A 10230-nucleotide genomic window follows, 5' to 3' on the forward strand; every position below is an offset into this window, starting at 1 on the left:
TCCCTCTTTCTCTGCCTCTCTCTCACTCTCTCTCTAAAAAATAAACATTAAAAAAATAAAAACAAAAACAAAAAACGTGTTGGCCTGGAAAGCTTCCCTTCTGTAGGAACTTAGACGATTTGACTTTAAAAATGGAAGAAAAGCAGAGTACGGTGGCCTAGCGTGGTAAAGCTCGCTTTCATTTCACACATCTCCGACCACCATAAAGGGTTGCTGTACACATAAAAAATATTTACTTAGAGTTCTTTCATTTGGGAAACACACAAAATGAAATGAATTGTAAAAGAAAACACAAAATGAAAAGAACAGCACGGTGGTATCAAAAAAATCAAATGAATAACGGGATATTGAGAAAAGCAGATCATTTCTAGTGCTGATACTAGTCCATGAGGGCCGGGAGGGCCGAAGTGCCACATTTAAAATTTAACCACTTCACAAACATCTGCACGCATTGAGTAAATAACCCTCTATCATGTAGCCTTAAATTGCACCCCTGTTGCAATACTGCATCAATATTATTAAATTTTTAAAAATCTGTATAAAATATTATCTGGAACCCCAAAGGAAAGTCAATTAATTTTTAAAAAGTCCATTACAAAGTTGACTGTATAAAATGCTAAAACATAATCCATATATACAAAATGCCGCTGTTTAAGAAAATAATGGGACCCAGTTTTAGAATAAAATAATTTTGTACAAAAAAAGGGTACTGTGTTCAAATCAATATTTAAAAAAAATTTTTTTAAAGAATATTGAAAAGTCTTAGTTCAGAGGAACAACTATAAAGTGTTGGTTTGCTTTTACGCCATCCGCAAGCTTCTTGCCAGCAGAACGCCAGTTGACAGAGGGACCATGTCCTGCTTTCCCGCACCTCCAGAAGCTTCGAGACCGTCATCGCCGAGACGCGTACTTAGAGGCCCAGTCTGTCCGGCCATGCACTGGCTGGGCAGCCGGTGGCCGGGGCATCAAGCCAGGAGTGCTCCTCGGCTGCGTGTGGAAAAAAGGTCGCCCAGGATGAGGTCTCACGGCCTTCAGGGAAGAATAGCCTGCAATTAGAGAGGTAGGCAGGTCAGACTGATGTGGGGACTCCTGCAAACAAAGCAAATAAATGTATCATGGTGACAAACATCAGAAAATGAGAGTTCAAGAGAAGGACTGGCTGGGGCGCCTGGGTGGCTCAGTCGGTTAAGCGTCCGACTTTGGCTCTGGTCATGGTCTCACGGTTTGTGGGTTCGAGCCCCACACTGGTTCTGTGCCGACAGCTCAGAGCCTGGAGTCTGTTTCAGACTCCCTCTCTCTTGCCCCTCCCTTGTTCACACTCTGTCTCTCTCTGCCTCAAAAATAAACATGAACAAAATTTTAAAAAAGAGAAGCACTGACCTCCTTCTGAGTCTTCCCTCTCTCGGGTAAGGATAACTCCACTCTATAGTCTGCCCCCAAACTGGTATGAGTCCTGAGCCCTCCTGTTTTTTCACATCCCACTTGTCACCACCGGTCAGCAAATGCTCCTGGCTCTACCTTCCAAATGTGCTCAGAGCCGGCTCAGCTCAGCTCCTAGCACTCTGGCCCACCATCCCCTGCCCTGATCATCACAGCAGCCGGTTGGCTTCCCTGCTTCCAACCTTGTTCCCTGCTTTCAGTCTAGTGACGGCCAGCACTGGAGTGAGGCTGGAAGATGGAAGTCAGATCACCCCATGCCTCTGCTTCAGACCCTCCCCGGGGCTCTCCCGTCATTCACGGTGAATGACAGCGCACTTACAGTGACCTGCAGGGCCTCATACAACCTGGTCTCCTGTCACCCTCTCCCCTGCCCACTCCCCTCCATCGCTCATGCCACCCCCCACTCCCCGCCTCCTTGCTCTTGCTTGAACATACCTGGGCTCTCCTGCCTCCAGGCCTGTGCCCTAGGAACCCCAGGCTGGGGACAGTCTCATCCCCAATGCATGGGTGGCTCACTCGCCTCCTTCACATCTTCACTCAACATCTTTGTGGTGAGGTCTTCTTTGGGCTATGCTCTTTATTTTTTTTTAATGTTTTATTATTTATTTTTGGGAGAGAGGGAAATCATGAGTGGGGGAGGAACAGAGAGAGAAGGAAACACAGAATCTAAAGCAGCTCTAGGCTCTGAGCCATCAGCACAGAGCCTGAGGTGGGGCTTGAACTCACGAACCTCAAGATCATGACCTGAGCTGAAGGCGGACGCTCAACCGACTGAATGTCTGACTCTTGATTTCGGCTCAGGTCATGATCCCAGGGCTGTGGGATCAAGTCCCTGAGCATGGAGTCTGCTTAAGATTCTCTCTCTCACCCCCACCCCTTCCTCTGCCCCTCTCCCCCGCTCATGTTCTCTCTCTCAAAAAAAAACATGCATACTCCAACTTCCACATTCCCTATATCCTGCCTACTTTATTTTTCTCCCTGGCATTGGTGATCATCTGATTCGGTTGTCTGTCGAGTGCAAGTTCATTGGACAGGGCGTCTTGTCTGTCTCCTTCTTTGGTGGATCCTGGCACCAGGGCAGCAGACAACATGCCTGGTTACTCCATAACCACCTGCTGCACTGACTCGCGAATGATCTGAAATAGAACTTACCAGGGGAAGGGTCTGGAATAGGTGCCAAGTGTACCCTCTGCATAGCAGAACCAACTTCTTTTTTCAGAAAGGAGGGGATATAGTTGCCAGTCAGTCCACTAGAACTTGTAGAGCTGGAACCAACTAATGTGCAAAAGCAAAAGCTCATTACTACAAACACACATGCATGTAACGCCAACGGGGTTAAACAGGTGTGGAACAATAAAGAACTGGGACTTTACTTTTACGGGGGAAATAGGGTAAGAAGAGTGAGTCCCGAGCAGAGCACTCCTCCATACCACACTGTTGGAAAGGCTGGGGAGAGAGACAGCAAAGACAGCGCCGCTCCTGTAGCCTGCACCCACACCGAGCCCGGGGGGTTGGGGGTTGGTTGAGAAAAGGGCAATGTGCAGTTTACTTTCTTTTTTGGAATAATAGGTTTAGCCCATTATGAGATTTGTGTTGTTGTTTTTTCCCTAATACAGAACAGTTCTCCTTTCTCAGTATATACAAACTCTAGAATACAGCTAAGCTGTAATTAATTTAGCCATCCTCTTACTGAGCGGCACACAGATTATCTTAATTACATTACAATTACAAGTAGTTCTGCCCTAAACATTCTTGTCTGTAATCAGAAAAGTTAATGATTATTAAATTATATTAAATATAGGGGCGCCTGGGTGGCTCAGTCAGTTGAGCGTCTGACTTTAGCTCAGGTCATGATCTTGCGGTTTGTGGGTTTGAGCCTTGTGTTGGGCTCTGTGCTGACAGCTCAGAACCTGGACCCTGCTTCGGATTCTGTCTCTCTCTCTCTCTCTCTCTCTCTCTCTCTCTCTGCCCCTCCCTGGCTCATGTTCTGTCTCTCTCTTTCTCAAAAATAAATAAACATAAAAAAATTATATTAAGTATATTCACTTCTTATGACACTTTTCTACTGAGAGTGCTAGAAGGGCTGGAAGTGTATGCTATTCATCTTAGTTATTCTAGGAGCTCAATGAGATGCCTTATATGTAGCCAGTAATCAATACATACTGGATAGATGAATGGATATCTAGAAGCCTTATCACTAAGACTTAGGTACACACAGAACGCTGACAAATGTTATTATGGGCCATTATACAAATGGGGGGTGGATAGCCGGTAGGAAAAGAGGAAATCTGTGGTAGAGTTGCCACGTGTCTTCACAATGCAGTGGACCTGGCAACTGCTTGATTAAGGCAGAGAGGCAATGCAGGTGTGAGGAGTTGTCTTGGGCTAGAGCACATTTCGCATTTTTGGTGAATAGATATGGAAAAAAAAAAATGGGAAGAGAATTTGAATGGGTAAGTTCCCAAAGGGAAAAAGAGTATAGGCAATAAACACAAGAAAAGATGGTCAACTCATTAGTACACAGGACATGCAAGGTTAGGCCACAATAAGATGCCATTTCACGCCCATCACAGCAGCACACATTTTGCAATCTTGACAGTACCAAGTGGCATCGAGGATGCAGCACAACTCCCAGACCCTGCTGGAGAGCAATGTGGCAACATATGTAAAGTCAAAGATGAGCACACCCTTTAACCGAGCAGGTTTACATTTATACGCAGCGGGACCTTGACACAGGTGCACAACAATGGGGTCCAACAAGGTTCATTCGGCGCTTTTTCTAACCGCAAAGACTGTTCACAGCTTAAACGCTCATCAAGAAGAAAAGAATAAATAGATTACGATCCAGTAAAAGTAATCAACTTATGGTATGGTACTGTTATGTATATTATATATGTTATGCAATATACAATGTGATGTGTCTTACATACATGTGTGATTGCTATATCGTAATATAATTACTAAACTGAGCGGAGATCCAGAATTATGTTCACATTAATTTTTGGACATGCAAAAACATACTATGTTTTTCATGTATCTTTTCAAAAGGCATAGAAACAATAAACACCCAAATGAGGAGACGGGGAGAGAGAGGGTAGGAAGGCCTAGAGACTGGGCTTCATATGTTTTTGCAAACTTTGATTCCTGGAGCTGGTGGGGAGTACGTGGAGGTTGATGCATCATTTGTTCTTTTTCGGGTTTCTCAAAATGAATGAGCGCATAATGGATAAAGCAAGGAGAAGTGATGGCCAGATGTTTACCTGACAATGTGGAGAGGAAAGCAGCACGTGGAGGTGAAGTGATGTGACGGACTGGTCTGCTGGGAGCGGGCTGAGCCAGCCTGGAAGGCTCATGAAATTCATTTACTCATTGAAAAAAAAGCAAGGATGGCCTTCAGAGGGGGTTGGGGGGTTCTGGGCTGAGGCTGGGTCATCAGAGGGAGGAGACGAGCTGGAGCAAGGTGGATGGGGCTGAGGGGGCCGGCCGGCAGGGCAGGGCCTCTGGATGTCCGAGGAGCCTGACGCCCTGACTGTTCCTGAGGGCAGCCCCCAGGCAGCTGGCTGGGTCCCCAGAGCCTGCTGCCAAGAAAGAGACCGGAGCCCAGGCCTGGAAAAGGGGCCCTGGGTTTCCACACCAGAAAATTCTCGTTTCCACAGCTGGTCTCTCTGCCACATTCAGAGAATTTGCCTCTTGTCATTTAGGAGTTAATAATCACTACTCACCTGAATTTATTTTGCTGATTACCGATACCGTCCCTGAAGATTTTCCAGACAAACCAGAACTAGACCACAGGTTAGATGGAATGAAATCCTTGCCTGGATTTGGAAGTATGCCATTTCTTATATTTATTCCTAGTGGGGGAAAAATGATTTTGAAATGCAAAAATACACATCTTAAATCTTGCACCAGATTTTGCGGTGAAGTTCTTGCAGAACCCAATTTGTCCAAACTTCCTATGGTTCAACAACTGGAGCGAAAACCCACCGGGCTGTTTTCTGAGAGATGGCACGGGAAAGATGCCATCCTCGGGTTCAGAATGTTGTCTCACTGGTGGGCACCTGGAGGGAGGTCTCCTGTGCTTCTCACAACAGAGGTGTCTCGTGTCTCCTGTCGTGGCCCCTCTGGTGCTACCCTGAGTGTCATTGCTCCTGGACATCCCTACCTGTACCACTTCAACGGCCACTGTCACCTTCCCAAGTTTTTTTTCCATCCCCCTTCCAGCCGGCTAGGAGCCCCCTGCTCTCCTCTCTCAGTCCCCCAGATCCATCTTCTCCACTGACCCGGACCATTGGCGCCATCAAGTGCTGGTGACTCAGGTCTGCACCGGTGACCCTCACTGACTCCGTCATGTCCAAGGCTGCCTTGACCTTAATCAATCACCTCAACTTTAAGCCAAAACACCCACTAGACCGCCCACGTTACCATTTATGTCAAGCACTGCAACAATTTTTCAGAACTGAAAGACTGAATTCATCTTTTCTCCTCCTTCCTCTCCTAGAGTCAAAAAGAAATAATTCTCTAATTCCCTCCCTGCTCCCTTGAGCTTGCAGCCACTGTAGCTGGAGTCTCTGCCCCTGACACCTGGACTGCTCCTGTACCCTGTCACCTGCTCTCTCCCAGCTTACCCGGGAGGCCAACCAAGGGCGAGGAGTCAACACACCAGCAGGGCTGCTGTTCCCACCTCCTGTCCCCTAAGACCCGCAGCCCCTGCCCCCGAGCCACGCCCCCCTCCCCTGCAGGAGAGCTACAGCCTGCCCTCATCCACTCAGCACACAGACAGATATGAACCGAGCATGCTCCCCAACTAAGACCCTTTGATGGCTTCCTGCTGCTTGTGAAATAAATTCCAAATGTCTTACAGGACCCCCAAAGATGCCTCATGCTACATATATCGCCCCCTTATCATGCTCTGGCCAGTGCCACGCCCTTTCTTGCCTCCCGGGCCTTTGCACTTGCTGCTTCCTCTGCCTGGATTGTTCTGCTCATTTGTTCTTCCCCATTCTTTGGGGCCCAGACAGGAGTCACCTGCTCAGAGAGGCCCTTCCTGGGCACTCTATCTACAGTTGTGCCTCCTCTGTACCCTATAGCACCCTTTACGTGACTTATCACCACCTGAACTACTGGTTGTCTGTTTGGGGTCTGTCTCCTCCTGACTAGAATATAAGCTCCACGGGGCAAGAGTACTGTCTGCGGGGTTGCTGTCCAAAGCCACGGCATGGATTTTGTGATACCACTGCAGACTGCGTGGCTCCTATAATTTCCTGAGTGCCTAGCACACATTAGATGATCAGCACACATCTACTGATGGAATTAACTTATGAATGGTAGGCTGATGCTGTAAGCTTGGAATCTGGAGAATCTGGAGAATCTGGAGAGAGGCTTGGGCACCCATCAAACTATAGCATTCATACATCCCTGCTGTAATACTGCCAGAGAATGTGGCTAAGCTCCTACCCTGGTCTCCTGAGAGCACAGAGGACTGCTAATTTTTCCTAAACCTGGTCTGGTGCTAGGGCCTCAGGCATGCCACCTGGCTCTCACCAGTTTCTCCCTCCCAAGGGCTGGACCCTGTTTCCATTACAGCAATTTTTTTAAAATCTTAGGTAACTCTAGAACATAAAAATGTGAGGCCTGGGCTTCAGCAAGTATTTTTTTGTGATGTTCCCACCAGTTGTGGGTTCTAGAAGCCCCTAAGCTCTTGCCTTCCAAAAGAGAATCTTTGTGAATATGTGATTCCAGGGAAATGGTTTCTTATTAATGACAAAAGCAAAGGCAAATATTTCTATTACCAGGCAAGTATCGGGAGTGCTTCAAGTAGTGCTGCTTGGCCGCGGACCTCAGGGTCGGGGTGTCCCGTCTCTGATAGGAGGTCTGGGTGGGGGCGCTATTTCCTGTGCTGACGGGCTCAGAGGGCTTCAGATCCAAAACACTCTCAAATCTGAATCAAAAGAAGGTGACTTAGGTCAGCCTGAGATCGAAAGCATCATCAGAAAGGTACAGATCATTTTACAAGTCCCAGATCCGATCTGTTTATGGAGGTAAGGTGCACACTTGCCTGCACAGGGTCTCTTCGCTCTGTCTCTTCTTGTTTTTCAGGTCTATCCTGCTGAGAGATGGACTGAAATCCAAGTCATCCAAGTCAGCCCAGTCATCGGAATCCTTTGTTGACCGGGACACAAGACCCCACCTTCTCCTACTCTTTGGTTTGATCTCCCCATTTTTGTGTTCCAGGCCAGCCAGCATTTTCTGCATATCCAAGGATTGGGGGGGACAAAGCAATACTTGGAGTTAATGGAGCTCACCCATGAGTAATGCCCATTCCAAACTTTCCTGGTTATGAAATGGAGGATCTGGGGGTGCATATTGTTCCCTAAATGTACTGCTTATCTGAAATGGCAACCACAGAAAGAACATTCCCAGACCTCTGTCTCTCATGTAACCTGCGCAGGTCACATCCTTTTGCATCCTATGGGGACAATTGTTGTACAAGGTAAGGATTTTAGAAATTTAAGGTACTTCTCACATGTGGGGAAGATGGCTGGACTGTCATCTGGGCCTCATCCCTGAAAGTATTAACATGCATTATTCTGTCCTAGAGATGCAAGAGAATTATAGCTCAGACGTCGGTCATCCTGCTCTTTTACAGAAAACACTGCAAACGTGCCTTCTTTGGATACTATTTAGTTGCAGAATTAGCTACAACAAGAAATTTCTAAATACATGCTGCTTCCAAAGTTGTGGGCTGGGGTAAAGCGAACAGTCTAAAGACACCGCTCTTGTAACCTCACACAGTACCTCACAGCATTGGTTGGGAGTCGGCACTCTGAATGAAACTAGTTAAAAGAAAAAAAAATACTATGTTTGCCTAAAGGTTTAGAAAATCAGACTCACAGGGGCAGCTGGGGAGCCCAATGGATTAAGCGTCTGACTTTGGCTCAGGTCATGATCTTACGGTTCATGGGTTTGAGCCCCACGTGGGGCTCTGTGCTGACAGCTCAGAGCCTGGAGCCTGCTTCGGATTCTGTGTCTCCCTCTCTCTAGGTCCCTCCCCACTCAAGCTCTGTCTCTCATTCTCAAAAATAAATAAACATGAAAAAATGAAAAAAAGAAAATCAGACTGGCAGACAGTATTCCAAAGCTACCAGTCGCTAGACACTCTGGTCGGATTATTACTGAACCTAACCCTCATGGTTTTCTTTTGAGCACCAGCCCAAGAGGAGAAGGAAGATCTGGGCTCAGGTAACAGCCCAGCATTAACAGCATTACTTGACAGCATTAATAAGAATGACAGTATACAAACTTTATTACAGCACTTTGTGATTTTTCAAAACATCTCCACAAGCAGCAGGACCTTTGATCCTCATGCCTGGTCTGGTGGGCAAGGTAGACATGATCTTCCTTTTACAGACGAGGACACTGAGTCCTCAGGGATGAAGAATAACAGTTACTAACATTTATCAAGTTCTAACAAAGTGCTAGCTACAATTTCAAATTCTTTCAAGTATTAACTCATTTAGTCCCCAAAAGAATTGTTATCAGGTAGATGGCAATTACTATCCCTGTTTCACAGGCAAGGACCTAAGGAGAAGGGAGGCCGAGGAACCTGCGCAGGGTCATGGAGCTAGTCAACAGCAGAGCTGAGGCCGGGGCCCCTGCTATGGGAGTGGCCTGTGGGGCTCTAACCTCCACACCACGGCCGCTGGTCATGAGCACTGCTATTAACAGGTGTAGCCAGAACCTGAATTTAGAACTCCAACTCCAAGACCAAAGCTCTCCTCACTACACCATGATATTACAAAGATGTGTTTATTATAATTAGACTTTATATGCTGAAAAAGAAAACCTTCCACACAATAAATGGGGGTCAGAGGAGGGATGGGCCAGACAAGGCTCACTAGTAAATTGCTCACCGACTGAGGATTCTTGGTCTGGAGGGACGGGAAGAGCAATGGGCTTGGCTTGTCCTCTGGAAGATGGTTCAGGTGATCTGTCCTGGAAGCCTCGGCTTTGTAGGGGTACATGAGATGCTGAGGGGGCTGGCCGGCCTGATGCTGTCTCGAAGAAATCCGTGCATGTGGCTTGGTTGGGGGCTGGGCAGGTGGGACCGGCTTAATGTGAGGAGGTGGGCCTGGCTTTTCCAGGACATCCTTCTGAGGTTTTCCTGAATCCTGAAGGCTCTGTGTGGTGCTGCCCAGTGGATGCCCAATCTGGAAGTAGGGATATCGAAGTGCCTGGAATAACACATAGAGAGGCTTTAGGAGGAAAGTCTAGCCAGGAAGGTTAACACCATCAGGCTCACTGAGCTACACTTCATGGGACCAGTGTACTACAATTTCTCAGCCTAACCCAACTAGAAAACAGCATCTCGAATGTGTGACACTCGTTATGATTTTCCTTATCTAAAATATAAAATGTATACACGTAAAATTATTTAGATAAGCATCAATTATACTGCCTTTGCTACTTCTGAAAAGTATTCTGGCTCAACACAGATGCTGGTTTGGTAACTTATTTGCTATGTACTTAAATATAATGTTTCACCTTTCTGAGCCTATTTTCTCAGCTCATAAAAAGAAAAAAAATAATATAAAACAGAGAGCCAATAATCCTGGAAGGCTGAAGAATCAAGTATAAAATAAGCAGGTACGTTACCTCAGGGATGCCAAAAATGTAATATAGGATATAGTTAAAACTTGCCTCGTAAGAACCACTGACAAACCTTGTTCTTCTGAACAATCCAGTTTTCTAGATAGGGGATAAATCTTATTTTTTAAAAATTTTTTAACGTTT

The 10230-nt window shown here is 46.5% G+C and overlaps 1 protein-coding gene across 2 annotated transcripts in view; it reads right to left on the reverse strand.

Annotated features, from left to right (window-relative positions):
- ICK (intestinal cell kinase) overlaps positions 1 to 10230 on the reverse strand; it is a 54678-nt gene continuing 44448 nt past the window's right edge. For both annotated transcript variants that reach the window (XM_029945111.1, XM_029945110.1), the window contains 6 exons: positions 9351 to 9671; positions 7496 to 7686; positions 7230 to 7378; positions 5163 to 5291; positions 2593 to 2715; positions 1 to 1046 (listed from right to left, as the gene is read on the reverse strand). In XM_029945111.1, the coding sequence (XP_029800971.1) occupies positions 892 to 1046; positions 2593 to 2715; positions 5163 to 5291; positions 7230 to 7378; positions 7496 to 7686; positions 9351 to 9671 (1068 nt within the window). In that variant the 3' untranslated portion in view covers positions 1 to 891. The remainder of the gene's footprint in view (positions 1047 to 2592; positions 2716 to 5162; positions 5292 to 7229; positions 7379 to 7495; positions 7687 to 9350; positions 9672 to 10230) is intronic.

Source organism: Suricata suricatta, chromosome 7 (genome assembly GCF_006229205.1).
Source record: "Suricata suricatta isolate VVHF042 chromosome 7, meerkat_22Aug2017_6uvM2_HiC, whole genome shotgun sequence".
NCBI classification, from domain to species: domain Eukaryota; kingdom Metazoa; phylum Chordata; class Mammalia; order Carnivora; family Herpestidae; genus Suricata; species Suricata suricatta.